The sequence below is a fragment of the Molothrus aeneus genome, chromosome 7, assembly GCF_037042795.1.
Source record: "Molothrus aeneus isolate 106 chromosome 7, BPBGC_Maene_1.0, whole genome shotgun sequence".
In the NCBI taxonomy this organism is placed as follows: Eukaryota; Metazoa; Chordata; class Aves; order Passeriformes; family Icteridae; genus Molothrus; species Molothrus aeneus.
In genome coordinates, this window is record NC_089652.1 from 16154568 (window position 1) to 16174650 (window position 20083).

Consider the following 20083-nt stretch of genomic DNA (forward strand, 5'->3'; position numbering starts at 1 on the left):
GGGTAGGGAACACATTCAGAGAGCATATAAATGACTTCTGCTGTAATGTAATGTTTTATCTTTTATTTGCTTTTCAGACCCACCAGGTCCACCTGCAAATCCAAGGGTGACTGATACCACAAAGACAAGTGCATCTTTAGCCTGGAACAAGCCTCACTATGATGGTGGTCTTGAAATCACTGGCTATATAGTAGAGCATCAAAAAGAAGGAGAAGATGAATGGGTGAAAGACACAATAGGGACTGCTTTAAGAATTACTCAATTTGTTGTAGCTCCTCTGCAGACCGGGGCCAAGTATAATTTCAGAATCTCTGCGATGAATGCTGCAGGTGTCGGTGAAGCAGCAATAATTCCAAGTGTGGAAATCGTTGACCGAGAAGAGATTCCTGACTTTGAACTGGATGCTGAGCTAAGAAGAACACTTGTTGTTAGAGCTGGATGCACTATTCGAATTTTTGTACCTATTAAAGGCCGTCCAACTCCAGAAGTTACATGGACAAAAGATGATGTTTCACTCAAAGGACGTGCCAGTATTGAAAATACCGACTCTTTTACACTCTTGATTGTCACAGAGTGCACCAGATATGATGCAGGAAAATATGTAATGACTCTTGAAAATGCTGCTGGTAAGAAGACTGGCTTTGTAAATGTAAAAGTCTTGGATACACCAGGTCCACCAATAAACCTTAAGCCTAGAGAAATAACCAAAGACAGCATAACCCTCCAATGGGATATGCCTCTGGTAGATGGAGGCTCACGTATAACCAACTACATTGTTGAGAAACGCGAATCAACTCGGAAGGCATATTCAACAGTCACAACCAACTGCCAGAAGTGTTCCTTCAAGGTTCCTAATTTGGCTGAGGGGTGTGAATACTATTTCAGAGTACTGGCTGAAAATGAGTATGGTATTGGTGAGCCAGCTGAAACTACAGAACCAGTAAAAGCTTCCGAGGCCCCATCCCCACCTGAGAGCCTTAATATTATGGATGTAACACGGAATTCAGTTAGCCTGGCTTGGCCAAAACCAGAACACGATGGTGGCAGCAAGATCACTGGGTATGTAATTGAAGCACAGAGAAAAGGAACCAACCAGTGGGCACACATCACCACTGTAAAAACGCTGGACTGTGTAGTAAAGAATCTAACTGAAAATGAAGAGTATACTTTCCAGGTTATGGCAGTTAACAGTGCTGGAAGAAGTGCCCCAAGGGAAAGCAGACCAGTTATTATCAAGGAGCAAACAATGCTACCAGAGTTTGACCTCCGTGCTATTTACCAGAAAACAGTCATTGCCAAAGCTGGTGACAATATCAAGATTGAAATCCCTGTACTTGGTCGTCCAAGGCCTACTGTGACTTGGAAGAAAGAAGACCAAATACTTAAGCAAACACAAAGGGTAAATTATGAAAATACAGCAACTGCAACCATACTGACCATCAATGAATGCATTCGAAGTGATAGTGGTCAATATCCACTGTCAGCTAAAAATATTGTTGGAGAAGTTAGTGAAGTAATCACAGTTCAGGTTCATGACATACCTGGACCACCTACTGGACCAATCAAATTCGAAGAAATTTCATGTGATTTCCTAACATTCTCATGGGAGCCTCCTTTGAATGATGGTGGTGTACCAATAAGTAACTATGTTGTAGAAATGCGTCAGACCGACAGTACCACGTGGACTGAATTGGCAACTACAGTGATACGCACTACATTTAAAGCCATTCGTCTCACTACTGGAGTTGAGTATCAGTTCCGTGTTAAAGCTCAAAACAGATATGGAGTTGGTCCAGCCATTACTTCAGAGTCTGTAGTTGCCAACTATCCGTTTAAGGTACCTGGGCCTCCTGGCACTCCTCAGGTGATTGCAGTCACCAAAGAAACCATGACCATTAGCTGGAATGAGCCAGTTAGTGATGGTGGAAGCCCAATACTAGGATATCACATTGAAAGAAAAGAGCGAAACAGCATTGTTTGGCAGACTGTAAGTAAAATGTTGGTGTCAGGAAATATCTTTAAATCATCTGGACTTACTGATGGCATTGCGTATGAATTCCGTGTTATAGCAGAAAACCTGGCTGGGAAGAGTAAGCCAAGCAAGCCATCTGAGCCTGTGTTTGCCCTGGACCCAATAGATCCACCTGGTAAGCCGATACCTCTGAACATTACAAGACATGCAGTTACACTGAAGTGGACTAAACCAGAATATAATGGAGGTTTTAAGATAACTGGCTACACTGTTGAAAAAAGAGACCTTCCTAATGGCCGTTGGCTGAAGGCTAATTTCAGCAATATACTAGAGACTGAATTCACTGTAAGTGGTTTGACAGAAGATGCTGCTTATGAATTCCGTGTCATTGCTAGGAATGCTGGTGGAGCTGTTAGTCAGCCCTCAGAGCCATCAGATGCAATCACTTGTAGAGATGACATTGAAGCACCAAGGATAAAGGTGGATGCTAAATACAAGGACACCATAGTGCTGAAAGCAGGTGAAGTTTTCAGACTTGAGGCTGATGTTTCAGGTCGCCCTCCACCAACTATGACATGGACAAAGGGAGAAAAAGAACTTGAGGACACAGCAAAATTAGAAATAAAAATAGCAGATTTCTCTACCATTCTCACCAACAAAGATTCCTCAAGAAGGGATGGTGGTGCTTACACACTTACTGCAACAAACCCTGGTGGCTTTGCCAAGCATATCTTCAATGTTAAAGTTCTTGATAGACCTGGTCCCCCAGAAGGGCCTTTGGCTGTGTCTGAAGTCACTGCAGAAAAATGTGTGCTGTCGTGGCTACCTCCACTGGATGATGGAGGAGCAAAGATTGACCATTATGTGGTTGAAAAACGTGAAACAAGTAGATTAGCGTGGACATCTGTAGGTGCAGAAGTTCCAGTGACTAAACTGAAGGTTACTAAACTGTTGAAGGGCAATGAGTATGTGTTCCGAGTTATGGCTGTTAACAAATATGGAGTCGGTGAGCCTCTGGAATCAGAGCCCATTCTTGCAGTAAATCCATATGTTCCACCTGATCCACCTAAAACACCCGAAGTTACAGCAATTACAAAGGATTCTATGGTTGTCTGTTGGGGCCATCCTGATTCTGATGGTGGGAGCCCAATAACTAACTATATTGTAGAACGTCGAGACAAGACTGGTCTACGGTGGGTGAAATGTAACAAAAGGGTTGTTACTGACTTACGTTTTAAAGTGTCTGGACTGACAGAAGGCCATGAATATGAATACAGGGTCATGGCAGAAAATGCTGCTGGTGTCAGTGAGCCAAGCCCAACCAGTCCATTCTATAAAGCCTGTGATACTGTGTTTAAGCCTGGTCCCCCAGGTAATCCTCGTGTTTTGGATAGCAGCAAGTCTTCTATTACAATAGCATGGAACAAACCAATATATGATGGTGGTTCAGAGATCACAGGTTACATGGTTGAGATTGCTCTACCTGAAGAAGATGAGTGGAAGATTGTAACTCCACCAGTGGGTCTAAAGGCCACTTCTTTTACCATCACTGACTTGAAAGAAAACCAAGAGTATAAAATACGGATATATGCTATGAACTCTGAAGGTCTTGGGGAACCTGCTCTTGTTCCTGGCACTCCAAAAGCTGAAGAAAGAATGCTACCTCCAGAGATTGAACTTGACGCAGAGCTACGTAAAGTTGTAACTATTAGAGCTTGCTGTACTCTGAGACTCTTTGTCCCAATTAAAGGAAGACCAGCACCTGAAGTTAAATGGACAAGAGAACATGGGGAATCTTTGGATAGAGCAAGCATTGAATCAACAAGTTCTTATACTTTACTTATTGTTGAAAATGTAAATAGATTTGATAGTGGCAAATACATACTGACAATTGAAAACAGCTCAGGTAGTAAAACAGCTTTTGTGAACGTCAGAGTTCTTGATACTCCAGGGGCACCTCAAGATTTGAAAATAAAGGAAGTTACAAAATCTTCAGTTACACTCACATGGGAGCCTCCTCTCATAGATGGTGGCTCTAAAATAAAAAATTACATAGTTGAAAAACGTGAATCAACAAGAAAAGCTTATTCAACTGTTAATGCGAATTGCCACAAGACCAGCTGGAAAGTTGATTCACTGCAGGAAGGCTGCAACTACTACTTCAGAGTCCTTGCTGAAAATGAGTATGGAATAGGCCTTCCAGTTGAAACTTCAGAATCCATAAAAGTGTCAGAAAGACCACTTCCACCAGGGAAAATAACTTTGTTGGATGTGACAAGAAATAGTGTAACCTTATCTTGGGAAAAACCCGAACACGATGGTGGTAGCAGAATTCTGGGCTATATTGTAGAAATGCAAAGCAAAGGCAGTGAAAAGTGGTCAACCTGTGCTACCGTAAAAGTTACTGAAGCCACCATCACAGGACTGATCCAAGGTGAAGAATACACCTTCCGTGTTTCAGCTCAGAATGAGAAAGGTATCAGTGATCCTCGCCAGCTGGGTATACCAGTGGTTGCAAAAGATCTTGTGATCCCCCCAGCTTTCAAACTACTGTTTACTACTTTCAGTGTTCTAGCAGGAGAGGACTTAAAGGTTGATGTTCCTTTTGTTGGTCGACCCAAACCAGCAGTGTCTTGGCATAAAGACAATGTGGCACTGAAGCAGACTACAAGAGTAAATGCAGAAAGCTCAGAAAACAACACAGTGTTAACAATAAAAGAAGCATGCAGAGAAGATGTGGGATCATATTTAGTTAAACTTACAAACTCTGCTGGTGAAGCAGCTGAGACACTAAATATTGTTGTCCTTGACAAACCAGGACCTCCAACTGGACCAGTAAAAGTAGATGAAGTCACAGCAGATAGTATTACCATTTCCTGGGAACCACCCAAGTATGATGGTGGTAGCTCTATCAATAATTACATTGTAGAAAGAAGAGACACTTCCACCACGACTTGGCATATTGTGTCAGCTACTGTTGCTAGAACAACTATAAAAGCATGTCGTTTAAAGACTGGCTGCGAATATCAGTTCAGAATTGCAGCTGAGAACAGATATGGGAAGAGTACGTATCTCACCTCAGAGTCAATAGTAGCCCAATACCCATTTAAAGTTCCTGGTCCACCTGGAACTCCTTTTGTTACAAATATCACAAAAGACAGCATGGTGGTACAATGGCACGAACCGGTCAACGATGGCGGTAGCAGGATCATTGGTTATCACTTGGAGCGCAAAGAAAGAAACAGCATTCTGTGGGCTAAACTGAATAAAACACCTCTTCCAGATACCAAGTTTAAGACAACTGGCCTTGAGGAAGGTCTTGAATATGAATTCAGAGTCTCTGCAGAAAACATAGTGGGAATTGGAAAGGCAAGTAGAGCATCAGAATGCTATACTGCACGTGACCCATGTGACCCTCCAGGTCGTCCAGAACCTATAATTGTCACAAGAAGCTCAGTAACACTCCAGTGGAAGAAACCTATATATGATGGTGGAAGTAAAATCACAGGTTATGTTGTTGAAAAGAAGGAATTACCTGATGGCCGTTGGATGAAAGCAAGCTTTACAAATGTCATTGATACTCAGTTTGAAGTAACTGGTCTAGTCGAAAACCAGAGATACGAGTTTCGTGTTATAGCACGAAATGCTGCAGGTGTTTTCAGTGAACCGTCTGAGAGCTCAGGGGCAATTACAGCAAGAGATGAGGTAGAACCACCTCAAATAAGTATGGATCCAAAATTCAGAGACACTATTGTAGTGCATGCTGGTGAGTCATTCAAGCTTGATGCTGATGTTCATGGCAAACCAATACCTTCCATTCAGTGGTTAAAAGGTGATCGTGAGCTGACAAGCACTGCTCATATGGAAATAAAAACTACTGATTTTGCAACAAGCCTCAGTGTGAAGGAAGCCACGAGAGTTGACAGTGGGCAGTATGTACTACTGGCAAAGAATGTGGCAGGTGAAAAGAAGGTTCCTGTTAACGTCAAAGTTCTTGATAGACCTGGACCTCCAGAAGGACCTGTTGAGTTTACAGGTGTTACAGCTGAAAAATGCACACTGTCATGGAAACCTCCACTACAAGATGGTGGTAGCGATATTTCACACTACGTTGTAGAAAAAAGGGAAACCAGTCGCTTGGTGTGGACTATTGTTGACTCAAATGTGCAAACCCTGAACTGCAAAGTTACAAAACTTCTAGAAGGAAATGAGTATGTTTTCCGCATCATGGCAGTAAATAAATATGGTGTTGGTGAACCTCTTGAGTCTGACCCAGTAGTCGCAAAGAACCCATTTGTTGTACCACTTCCTCCAAAGGCTCCAGAAGTCACAGCAGTTACCAAGGATTCTATGATAGTTGTATGGGAAAGACCAGCCTCAGATGGTGGCAGTGAAATCCTTGGCTACGTCCTTGAAAAACGAGATAAGGAAGGCATTCGCTGGACAAGATGTAACAAACGCCTGATAAGTGAACTGCGATACAGAGTGACTGGTCTTATAGAAAATCATGATTATGAGTACAGAGTTTCAGCTGAAAATGCTGCTGGTCTTAGTGAACCAAGTCCACCTTCTACTTACTACAAAGCATGTGATCCTATTTACAAGCCAGGTCCACCCAATAATCCTAAAGTTACGGATGTCACAAGATCTTCAGTTTTTCTTTCATGGGGTAAACCCATATATGACGGTGGCTCTGAAATTCAGGGATACATTGTGGAAAAATGTGATGTAAGTGATGGTGAATGGTCAATTTGTACCCCTCCAACTGGAATTAAGAATACTCACATGGAAGTAGAAAAATTAGTGGAAAAACACGAATACAAATTCCGCATATGTGCAGTTAATAAAGCAGGAGTTGGAGAGCATGCAGATATTCCTGGTTCTGTTATTGTAGAAGAGAAGATGGAGGCACCAGACCTTGACCTTGACATGGAATTAAGGAAGATTGTAAATGTGAGAGCAGGAGGTTCCTTAAGACTGTTTGTTCCCATCAGAGGTCGTCCAACACCTGAAGTAAAATGGGGTAAAGTGGAAGGTGACATCAGAGAAGCAGCTATTATTGATACCACTAGTAGCTTTACTTCCCTTGTTCTAGATAATGTTAACAGATTTGATAGCGGAAAATATACTCTGACCTTGGAAAACAGCAGTGGAACAAAATCTGCATTTGTCAGTGTAAGAGTACTGGATACCCCAAGTGCACCTGTTAATTTAAAAATCAGAGAGATCACTAAAGACTCTGTTTCACTTTCATGGGAGCCTCCTCTCTTAGATGGTGGAGCAAAAATAAAGAATTTCATTATTGAAAAGCGTGAAGCAACAAGAAAAGCATATGCAGCTGTTGTAACAAACTGCCACAAGACTTCATGGAAAGTAGATCAACTTCAGGAGGGCTGCTATTACTTCTTCAGAATCTCTGCTGAGAATGAATATGGAATTGGCCTCCCTGCAGAAACCAGCGACCCAATTAAAGTTGCTGAAGTTCCACAGCCTCCTGGGAAAATAACAGTGGATGATGTCACAAGAAACAGTGTCTCACTAAGCTGGGCAAAACCTGAACATGATGGTGGTAGCAAAATTATACAATATATTGTTGAAATGCAAGCAAAGGGTAGTGAGAAGTGGTCAGAGTGTGCTCGTGTTAAAACACTTGAAGCAGTTGTTACTAATCTAACTCAAGGGGAAGAGTATCTTTTTAGAGTAATGGCTGTAAATGAAAAGGGAAAGAGTGATCCTCGAGCACTTGCAGTTCCAATCGTTGCCAAAGACCTGGTGATTGAACCTGATGTAAGACCTGCTTTCCACAGTTACAGTGTTCAGGTGGGACAGGACCTAAAAGTAGAAATACCAATTGCAGGTCGACCTAAGCCAACTGTTACCTGGGTTAAAGATGGCCAGCCATTGAAGCAGACAACAAGAGTAAATGTTAGTGATTCAACTGACCTCACTGTATTGAATCTTAAGGAAACTAGCAAAGAAGACAGTGGCACTTATGAAATCACTGTGGCTAATGTTGTTGGGCAAAAGTCTGCCTCTGTTGAAATTATTACTCTAGACAAACCTGACCCACCAGTTGGACCTGTGAAGTTTGATGAAATAAGTGCAGAAAGTATCACCCTGTCATGGAATCCCCCAGTGTACACAGGCGGCTGCCAAATCACCAACTATATTGTGCACAAGAGAGATACGACAACCACTGTATGGGAAACAGTTTCAGCTACTGTTGCAAGAACTACACTGAAGGTGACTAAACTGAAAACTGGTTCAGAATACCAGTTCAGAATATTTGCTGAGAACAGGTATGGGCAGAGTTTTGCATTGGAATCTGCACCCGTTGTAGCACAGTATCCCTACAAGGAACCAGGACCTCCTGGCACACCATTTGTGACAACAGTTACAAAAGACTCCATGGTTGTACAATGGCACGAACCAGTAAATGATGGTGGCAGTAGAGTGTTGGGCTACCATCTTGAGAGAAAGGAGAAAAACAGCATCCTATGGACTAAAGTAAACAAGACTATTATTCAGGACACAAGTTTTAAGACAAATAACCTTGAAGAAGGAATTGAGTATGAGTTTCGAGTTTCTGCAGAAAACATTGTTGGTGTAGGCAGAACAAGTAAAGTTTCTGAGTGCTATGTAGCTCGTGATCCATGTGATCCTCCAGGTCGCCCAGAAGCTATAATAATAAAAAGAAGCTCTATTACTCTACAGTGGACCAAACCAGAATATGATGGTGGAAGCAAGGTTACTGGTTATATTGTAGAAAAACGTGACTTACCAGATGGTCGCTGGATGAAAGCGAGCTTCACAAATATCATTGAAACTCAGTTCACTGTAACAGGACTTACTGAAGACCAAAGATATGAATTTAGAGTAATTGCAAAGAATGCTGCAGGTACAATAAGTAAACCTTCTGACAGTACAGGACCAATAACAGCAAGAGATGAAGTTGAACTTCCACGAATTTCAATGGATCCAAAGTACAAAGACACTATTGTTGTAAATGCTGGTGAGACATTCAGACTTGAGGCTGATGTTCATGGAAAGCCACTACCAACCATTAAGTGGTACAAAGGAGATAAAGAGCTTGAGGACACTGCTAGATATGAAATAAAGAACACCGATTTCAGTGCATTAATAATTGTAAAAGATGCTATTAGAGTTGATGGTGGACAGTACATTCTAGAAGCCTCTAATGTTGCAGGAACAAAGACAGTAACAGTAAACGTAAAAGTCTTGGACAGGCCAGGACCTCCAGAGGGCCCAGTGCAAGTGACAGGAGTTACAGCTGAAAAATGTGCACTGGCATGGGGTCCTCCTCTTCATGATGGTGGCAGTGATATTTCTCATTACATTGTAGAGAAGAGAGAAACTAGCCGCCTGGCATGGACTGTGGTTGCTTCAGAAGTTTTACCTACAATGCTGAAAGTAACAAAACTCTTGGAAGGAAATGAATACGTCTTCCGTATCATGGCAGTTAACAAATATGGGGTTGGTGAGCCATTAGAATCTGTGCCAGTAATGATGAGAAATCCATTTGTGGTTCCTGGACCACCAAAGGCCTTGGAAATTACCAACATCACGAAGGATTCTATGACTGTGTGCTGGACCCGGCCAGACAGTGATGGAGGTAGTGAAATCATAGGTTACATTGTAGAAAAGAGAGACCGAGCAGGCATCAGATGGATAAAATGCAATAAACGCCGCATTACAGATTTGCGATTAAGAGTTACAGGTTTAACAGAGGATCATGAATATGAATTCAGAGTTTCTGCTGAAAATGCTGCTGGAGTTGGTGAACCAAGCCAAGTTTCTCCCTACTTCAAAGCTTGTGACCCGATGTTCAAGCCTGGCCCACCTACAAATGCCCATGTTGTGGATACCACCAAAAGTTCAGTTACACTCGGTTGGAGTAAACCTATTTATGATGGTGGTTGTGAAATCCAGGGATACCTTGTTGAAATCTGTAAAGCAGATGAAGATGAATGGTCGCTTGTTACTCCACAGACAGGCATACGCGCCACTCGATTTGAGATCAAAAAGCTTACTGAACATCAAGAATACAAACTACGAGTATGTGCTCTCAACAAGATCGGTGTGGGAGAGGCTGCATCAGTTCCTGGTACTATTAAACCAGAAGACAAACTTGAAGCTCCAGAACTTGATATTGATTCAGAGCTAAGGAAAGGGATAGTGGTTAGAGCTGGTGGGTCTGCTAGGATTCACATACCATTCAGGGGACGACCAACACCTGACATCACATGGTCCCGAGAAGAAGGTGAATTCTCAGAAAAAGTTCAGATTGATAAAGGCATAAACTACACCCAACTTTCAATTGACAACTGTGATAGAAATGATGCTGGAAAATATATTCTTAAACTGGAGAACAGCAGTGGTTCTAAATCTGCATTTGTTACAGTGAAAGTCTTGGACACGCCAGGACCCCCACAAAACTTAGTGGTAAAGGATATAAAGAAGGATTCTGCTGTATTATCTTGGGAGCCACCAATTATTGATGGTGGTGCAAAGGTAAAGAACTATGTAATAGACAAGCGTGAGTCAACCAGGAAGGCATTTGCAAATGTAAGTGCTAAGTGTGCCAAGACAAGTTTTAAAGTTGAAAATCTTACAGAAGGAGCAATTTATTACTTCAGAGTTATGGCTGAAAATGAATATGGAATTGGTGTTCCAGTTGAAACCAGGGATGCTATCAAAGCCTCAGAGCCACCTCTGCCTCCTGGGAAAGTAACACTCACTGATGTCACTCAGAGAAGTGCATCACTTACGTGGGAAAAACCTGAACATGATGGAGGTAGCAGAATTTTGGGATATCTTGTTGAAATGTTGCCTAAAGGAACAGAAAAATGGAGTGTTGTTAGTGAGACCAAAACATGTAATGCAGAGGTGTCTGGTTTGAGTCCAGGACAGGAATATCAATTCCGTGTGATTGCCTACAATGAAAAAGGCAAAAGTGATCCCAGAGCACTTGGAATTCCTGTGATAGCTAAAGACTTGACTATTGAGCCAAGTTTCAAACTGATGTTTAATACATACAGTGTACAAGCTGGAGAAGATCTGAAGGTAGAAGTACCATTTATAGGTAGACCCAAACCTACTATTACTTGGACAAAAGATGAGCAGCCACTGAAACAGACAACCAGATTAAATATTGAGAATACGACAACATCAACTATTTTACATATTAAAGAAAGCAACAGGGAAGACTTTGGTAAATATACAGTGACAGCAACAAATGCAGCAGGTACAGCAACAGAGCACCTGAGCATAATTGTACTAGAAAAGCCTGGCCCACCACGAGGACCCGTCCGCTTTGATGAAATTAGTGCAGACTTTGTTGTTTTATCATGGGAACCACCTGATTATACTGGTGGCTGCCAGATAAGCAACTATATAGTAGAAAAGCGTGACACAAGCACTACCACATGGAACATTGTGTCAGCAACTGTTGCAAGAACAACCATCAAAGCAACAAAGCTTAAAACAGGTTCTGAATACCAGTTCAGGATTTCTGCTGAAAATAGATATGGGAAGAGCTCTCCTTTGGCATCTAAATCAGTTGTTGTGCAATACCCCTACAAGGTGCCTGGACCACCTGGAACCCCATTTGTTACAGCATCTTCCAAGGACCACATGATTGTACAATGGCATGAACCAGTTAATGACGGAGGAAGCAAAGTTCTTGGCTACCATCTTGAGCGTAAAGATAAGAACAGCATTCTTTGGACAAAACAGAACAAGTCGCTTATTGTGGACACCAAATATAAAACAGACGGCCTTGAAGAAGGTCTTGAATATGAGTTCAGAGTTTCTGCTGAAAACATTGTTGGCATTGGCAAAGTCAGCAAAGTATCAGAACTCTATGTTGCCCGAGATCCTTGTGACCCACCTGGCCGCCCAGAGGCCATTGTTGTTACGAGAAGTAATATCACACTGAAGTGGAAAAAGCCAGAATATGATGGTGGAAGCAAAATAACTGGTTATATTGTAGAAAAGAAAGAACTACCAGATGGTCGCTGGATGAAAGCCAGCTTTACAAATGTGTTGGAAACAGAATTTACAGTAAGTGGTCTTGTTGAAAACCAACGATATGAATTCAGAGTAATTGCAAGAAATGCAGCAGGTTGCTTGAGCGAACCATCTGAAAGTACAGGACCTATTACTGCCAGAGATGAAATTGAAGCACCAGGAGCTTCATTGGATCCTAAATACAGAGATGTCATTGTTGTTCATGCTGGAGAAACGTTTGTTCTTGAAGCTGATATCCATGGCAAACCTATTCCTGACATTACATGGTCAAAAGATGGTAAAGACCTTGAAGAAACAACTGCAAGAATGGAAATTAAATCTACCATTGAGAAAACAAGTCTCACTGTCAAAGACTGTATAAGAGTAGATGGAGGTCACTATACTCTTAATCTCAAAAATGTTGGTGGCACCAAATCTATACCAATCACTGTGAAAGTGCTTGACAGACCCGGACCTCCAGAAGGACCTTTGAACATTACAGGTGTCACTGCAGAAAAATGCTACTTGTCATGGTCTCCACCTTCACATGACGGTGGTTCTAGTATCTCACATTATATCATTGAGAAGAGAGAGACAAGTAGGCTTTCATGGACACAAGTAGCAACAGATGTGCAGGCTCTAAATCACAAAGTAACCAAACTCCTTCCTGGCAATGAATACATTTTCCGTGTAATGGCAGTGAATAAATATGGAGTTGGAGAACCCTTGGAATCTGAACCAGTTGTGGCTCGTAATCCATACAAGCCCCCTGGTCCTCCTTCAACACCTGAAGTTTCAGCAATCACAAAAGATTCTATGGTGGTAACATGGGGTCGCCCAGAAGACAATGGAGGAGCTGAAATTGAAGGTTACATACTTGAAAAACGAGACAAGGATGGTATCCGGTGGACCAAATGCAATAAGAAAAGGCTGACAGACTTGCGATTCAGAGTAACAGGTCTAACTGATGGGCATTTCTATGAGTTTAGAGTGTCTGCTGAAAATGCTGCAGGGGTAGGGGAACCCAGTGAGCCATCCATTTTCTATCGTGCTTGTGATGTATTATATCCGCCAGGTCCACCTACCAATCCAAAGGTTACAGATACTTCCAGGTCATCAGTTTCCCTTGCCTGGAGTAAGCCCATTTATGATGGTGGCGCTCCTGTTAAAGGATATGTAGTGGAAGTAAAAGAAGCTGCTGCTGATGAATGGACTACCTGTACCCCACCAACAGGCCTACAAGCAAAACAGTTCACCGTGACAAAACTGAAGGAGAACCAGGAGTATAACTTCCGCATCTGTGCCATCAACTCAGAAGGAGTAGGAGAACCTGCAACTATACCTGGTGCAGTCTTGGCAGAGGACAAGACTGAACCTCCTGAAATTGAACTTGATGCGGATCTCAGAAAAGTAGTCACTGTACGTGCTAGTGGTACTTTACGCCTGTTTGTCACCATCAAAGGAAGACCAGAACCTGAAGTTAAATGGGAGAAAGCGGAAGGAACAATTAGTGAGCGAGCTCAGATTGAAGTCACCAGTTCCTACACAATGCTGGTCATTGACAATGTCAATAGATTTGATAGTGGTAGATATAATCTTACTTTAGAGAACAACAGTGGCAAAAAATCCGCTTTTGTTAATGTCAGAGTGCTTGATACACCTAGTGCACCTCTAAACCTGACAATCAGAGAAGTGAAAAAAGATTTTGTAACTTTAGCCTGGGAAGCACCACTGATTGATGGCGGAGCTAAAATTACCAACTACGTAGTTGAAAAGCGAGAATCCACAAGAAAGGCATATGCCACAGTTACAAGCAACTGTACTAAGAATTCCTTCAAGATTACTCAACTACAAGAAGGATGTAGTTATTACTTCCGTGTTCTGGCTGTAAATGAATATGGGGCTGGTTTACCAGCAGAAATTGCTGATCCAGTTAAGGTGTCTGAACCACCTTCTCCACCGTCAAAGGTCATTCTTGTTGATGTGACTCGCAATTCTGCATCGATTAAATGGGAAAAGCCAGAGAGTGATGGTGGTAGTAAAATTACTGGTTATATAGTAGAAATGCAGACTAAAGGAAGTGTAAAATGGAGTGCATGTACACAGGTGAAAACACTGGAAGCAACAGTAACAGGCTTAAGTATGGGAGAAGAGTACAGTTTCAGGGTGATTGCTGTTAATGAAAAAGGAAAAAGTGATCCAAGAGAACTTGGTGTCCCAGTCATTGCAAAAGATATTGAAATCCAGCCATCTGTTGAGCTTCTTTTTAACACATTCACGGTGAAAGCTGGAGATGATCTTAAGATTGACATTCCATTCAGAGGGCGACCTCTTCCCACTGTTAGCTGGAAAAAGGATGGAAATCCCTTAAAACAGACAACCAGGGTAAATGTTCAAACATCAAAGACTTTAACTTCACTGTCCATCAAGGAAGCTACAAATGAAGATCTGGGACAGTATGAATTACATCTTTCAAATACTGCTGGAACAACAACAGCTTCTCTAACTGTAGTTGTCCTTGACAGACCAGGACCACCAACTGATGTTAAAATTGATGAAGTTAGTGCTGATAGTGTAACTCTGTCTTGGAAACCTCCAGCATATGATGGTGGATGTCACATTAGCAATTACATTGTGGAGAAGAGAGATACTACCACAACAACATGGGAGGTCGTATCTGCAGCAGTTGCAAGAACATCAATTAAAGTATCTCGGCTCGTCACTGGATCTGAATATCAGTTCCGTGTTTGTGCAGAAAACCGCTATGGGAAGAGCACTTATACTAATTCTCCTTCTGTTGTGGCAGAGTATCCATTTAAGCCTCCAGGTCCACCAGGAACACCTCGTGTGGCACATGCAACTAAATCTTTCATGATTGTAACTTGGCAGGTACCAGTTAATGATGGAGGCAGCGTAGTACTAGGATACCATTTGGAGCATAAAGAAAGAAGCAGCATTCTTTGGACAAAAGTCAACAAGAGCCTCATAACTGATACACAAATGAAAGTTACAGGTCTTGATGAAGGACTCATGTATGAATATCGTGTGTATGCAGAAAACATTGCTGGAATAGGCAAATGCAGCAAAGCATGTGAACCAGTTGCTGCAAGAGATCCATGTGATCCTCCTGGTCAACCAGAAGTTACTAATATTACAAGAACATCTGTCTCATTGAAGTGGACTAAACCAGAATACGATGGTGGAGCTAAAGTAACAGGATATATTATTGAACGCCGAGAACTACCGGATGGTCGTTGGCTAAAATGTAATTTTACTAATGTGCAAGAAACATACTTTGATGTAGGTGGACTTACAGAAGACCAGCGTTATGAATTCCATGTGATTGCAAAGAATGCTGCTGGACTCTTCAGTCAGCCATCTGAATCAACTGGACCTGTGACCGTGAAAGACGACATAGAGGCTCCAAGAATTATGATGGATGCCAAATTCAGGGATGTTGTAGTTGTGAAAGCTGGAGAAGTGTTTAAAGTCAATGCTGATGTTGCAGGACGGCCAATACCAGTGATTTCATGGACAAAGGATGGCAAGGAGCTCGAAGGAAAAGCTAGAGTTGAAATAGTGTCAACAGATTACACTACTGCAATAACCATTAAGGACTGTATCCGAGGGGATTCAGGACAGTATGTACTAACATTACAGAATGTTGCAGGAACAAAATCTTTGGCAATTAATTGCAAAGTACTTGATAGACCTGGCCCACCTGCAGGTCCATTAGAAATAAATGGCCTTACTGCTGAAAAGTGCCATTTGTCATGGGGACCCCCTCAAGAAAACGGTGGTGCAGATATTGATCATTATATTGTGGAAAAACGTGAGACCAGCAGAATTGCATGGACACTTTGTGAAGGAGAGCTTAAAACAACATCTTGTAAAGTGACAAAATTACTGAAAGGTAATGAATATATTTTCAGAGTAATGGGAGTTAACAAATATGGCGTTGGTGAGCCTCTAGAAAGTGTTGCTGTCAAAGCCCTAGACCCATTTACAATTCCAAGCCCACCTACATCTTTAGAGATCACCAGTGTGAGCAAAGATTCAATTACTCTCTGCTGGGCAAGACCTGAGTCTGATGGAGGCAGTGAGATCTCAGGCTATGTAATTGAAAGGCGTGAGAAAACCAGCCTAAGATGGATTCGTGTAAACAAAAAGCCAGTTTATGATTTAAGAGTGAAATCATCGGGTCTCCGTGAGGGATGTGAATATGAATTCCGGGTTTATGCAGAAAATGCTGCTGGCCTAAGTCTCCCAAGTGAAACCACACCATTGATTAAGGCAGAAGATCCAATCTTCCTGCCATCGCCCCCATCTAAACCTAAGATTATGGATTCTACAAGGTCAAATATCACAATTGGTTGGACAAAGCCACTGTTTGATGGAGGTGCTCCAGTAACAGGATACACAGTTGAATACAAGAAAACAGATGAAACTGACTGGACAACAGCTATTCAGAATTTAAGAGGCACAGAATATACCATAACTGGATTAACGTCAGGCTCTGAGTATGTTTTTAGAGTGAAATCCATTAACAAAATGGGTGTCAGTGAACCAAGTGATGTCTCAGAACCTCAGGTGGCTAAAGAAAGAGAGGAAGAACCTGCCTTTGAAATTGACAGTGAAATGCGGAAGACTTTAATTGTAAAGGCTGGTGGATCATTCACAATGACTGTTCCTTTCAGAGGCAAACCAGTCCCAAATGTAACATGGAACAAACCAGACACTGATCTCCGTACACGTGCAAGCATTGACACTTCAAGTAATTGTACATCTCTTACTATTGAAAAAGCAACAAGAAATGATTCTGGAAAATATACATTAACATTGCAAAACATCCTGAACACTACCGCCTTGACTTTAATGGTCAAAGTTCTTGATACACCTGGCCCACCATCTAATGTTGCAACAAAAGACATAACTAAAGAATCTGCTGTGTTATCTTGGGATGTTCCTGAAAATGATGGTGGAGCACCTGTAAAGAACTATGTAATTGAAAAACGAGAAGCTAGCAAAAAGGCGTGGGTCACTGTGACAAACAACTGTCATCGCCTGTCCTACAAAGTGACTGGTTTGCAAGAAGGTGCCATTTACTACTTCCGTGTCTCCGGAGAAAATGAATATGGTGTTGGAGTGCCTTCTGAGACCAAAGAGGGAACAAAAATAACAGGTATGTTTTACTATGAAAAAATTTGTTAATACTTAAAATAATATGTGTTTTAAAGTGTTTACTTCAAAATAATGTCAAAAGCTTTAAATCTACATACAGTAAAATAGATCATTTTTGTAGATATGTCTGTGGTTTTGCAAATAAAAAAGAGCTAATTAATAGCTTGAATTTTAAATTTTGCTTGGATTTTACTTAAAATTTTTCTAATATACAAATTGGTTTAAAACTACATTTTCTTGATGGAGATTGTGTTCCTTTGTAATTGCTAATATAAAAAGCCAGTATCTTCTATATTGTTTAACCTGTTGCACTTTTTTTCTCAGAAAAACCCAGCCCACCAGAAAAGCTAGGAGTCACAAACGTCACAAAGGACAGTGTTTCTCTTTCATGGCTAAAACCAGAACATGATGGTGGAAGCAGAATTGTTAGCTACCTCCTTGAAGCTCTTGAGAAAGGACAGCAAAAATGGGTTAAGTGTGCAGTTGTAAAGACAACTCATCATGTTGTCCATGGTCTTAAGGAAAACGTTGACTATTTCTTCAGGGTGTCTGCAGAAAACCAAGCTGGTTTAAGTGATCCTAAGGAACTGCTGCTCCCCGTTACAGTTAAAGAACAATTAGGTATGCTTCCTGACATGAGACAAAAGTCACATTCAATTGCATTCATATTTTAAAAGATGGAACATCCTTTTAATGGTTTGGAAATGTTTTCTTTTTCAGAATCTCCTGAGATTGACATGAAGGGCTTCCCTCATAACACTGTATATGTTCGAGCAGGATCAAATCTAAAAGTTGAAATTCCAGTTTCTGGAAAACCAGTGCCAAAGGTCACGCTGTCTAGAGATGGTGTTGCACTGAAACCTACCATGAGATTTCACACAGAAACCACTGCAGAAAGTCTCATCATTAACCTTAAAGAAAGTGTGGCTGCTGATGCTGGCAGATATGACATTACTGCTGCAAACTCAAGTGGCACCACAAAATCATTTGTTAATATTGTTGTGCTGGATAGACCTGGTCCTCCTGTTGGTCCTGTTGTCCTTAGCGATGTCACTGAAGAGAGTGTAACACTCAGATGGCAACCACCAGCTTATGATGGTGGAAGTCAGGTTACCAATTATATCGTACTGAAAAGAGAAACAAGTACTGCTGCTTGGTCTGAAGTGTCTGCCACTGTTGCTAGAACCGTTATCAAAGTTATGAGGCTCACAACAGGAGAAGAGTACCAATTCCGCATCAAAGCTGAGAACCGCTTTGGCATCAGCGATCACATAGACTCACAGTGTGTGGTTGTCAAGCTTCCTTACAGTGAGTAACATGCTTCTCATGGTATACGTTGATGTTTTAGTGCTCTCATGTTGAAAATACAGTTTTGTTAACAATCAATTCTTTTGCTATCGTCAGCTACACCGGGCCCTCCTTCTACACCATGGGTCACTAATGTTACCCGAGAGAGTATTACTGTTGGATGGCATGAACCAGTCACTAATGGTGGTAGTGCTATCACTGGATATCACCTGGAAATGAAAGACAGAAATAGCATATTATGGCAGAAGGCTAACAAGACCCTTATTCGTACCACTCATTTCAAAGTCACCACAATCAGCGCTGGCCTTATCTATGAATTTAGAGTTTATGCAGAAAATGCAGCTGGCATTGGAAAAGCAAGTCGTCCTTCTGATCCAGTCCTTGCAATTGATGCCTGTGGTATGTACTCTCTATGAAATAATGAAGCCCAGCCATTTTGTTCCCCCGTGATAATCTGTTCTGTACAATAAGACAATATTCGAAATAGCTGTTAATTATTGGCAATATTGTTGTTTTCTTCTGCAGAACCACCAAGAAACGTTCGTGCCTCAGATATTTCCAAGACCGCTATCACTCTCTCCTGGCAGAAGCCAGCATTTGATGGTGGTAGCAAAATCACTGGATACATCGTAGAAAAACGTGATCTTCCAGATGGCAGATGGACAAAAGCTAGCTTCACCAATGTTATTGAGACTCAGTTCACAGTATCTGGCCTGACACAGAATTCCAAGTATGAATTCCGGGTCTTTGCAAAGAATGCTGTCGGTTCCATCAGTAATCCCTCAGATGTTGTGGGTCCTATCACATGTGTTGATACATACGGTAAGAGTTTTGCAATGATATAATGATATAATTTTGGTGTACTAGAACAATGGCTGTGCTGTTTTGTAGATTCATGGTCTTTTAAATATATGGAAGGTTAGTTTACCGTGGTTGATTCAAGAAGCATGACTGTGAGCATTTGGGCATGATTGTAAGGAGCATCTTTGGCTGTATGTCCATTTTTAAAGTCTTCTGGTATCTTTATTCTCTGAGCAAAAGAAGTCTGCCAATGGTTCAAGTGGTTATATTTATACATGTAATTGTCTTTTCTTCATAGGATAAGTTCTAACTTATTCTAGGTTTATGATTAAAGTTATATATGCACTCTGATCTGTATTTTTTAAATACCTTTAACTATTAGATTAAATAAGGTAGTGTTATTGGCAGATTTTATTAAATACAGGGCTACAATAAATATGTTTTTAACTTATTCTTATTTTTTCTTAAGGTGCACCTGAAATCGATGTGCCACCAGAATATACAGAAGTGGTGAAATACAAAGCAGGAACTTCAGTTAAGCTAAAACTAGGCATCTCAGGCAAGCCTATACCCACAATTGAATGGTTCAAAAACGGCAATGAGGTACTAACCAGTGCACTAGTGTCTTTTGAAAGCACAACAGAATTTGCTTCTATACTCATCAAGGATGCAAATCGACTCGACAGTGGCACCTATGAATTAAAATTGAAGAATGCCATGGGTTCAGCATCAGCCCATATTAGAGTACAGATACTTGGTAAGTCTTGAGACGCACCTGCATTTTACTATTAA

General features: G+C 41.4%; 1 protein-coding gene across 1 annotated transcript in view; it reads left to right on the forward strand.

Moving 5' to 3' along the window:
- TTN (titin) overlaps nucleotides 1-20083 on the forward strand; it is a 234120-nt gene that overhangs the window by 189215 nt on the left and 24822 nt on the right. Inside the window, 6 exon segments of the mRNA XM_066553743.1 lie at nucleotides 78-17183; nucleotides 17507-17803; nucleotides 17903-18490; nucleotides 18587-18889; nucleotides 19016-19312; nucleotides 19761-20048. Of these exon segments, the coding sequence (XP_066409840.1) occupies nucleotides 78-17183; nucleotides 17507-17803; nucleotides 17903-18490; nucleotides 18587-18889; nucleotides 19016-19312; nucleotides 19761-20048 (18879 nt within the window).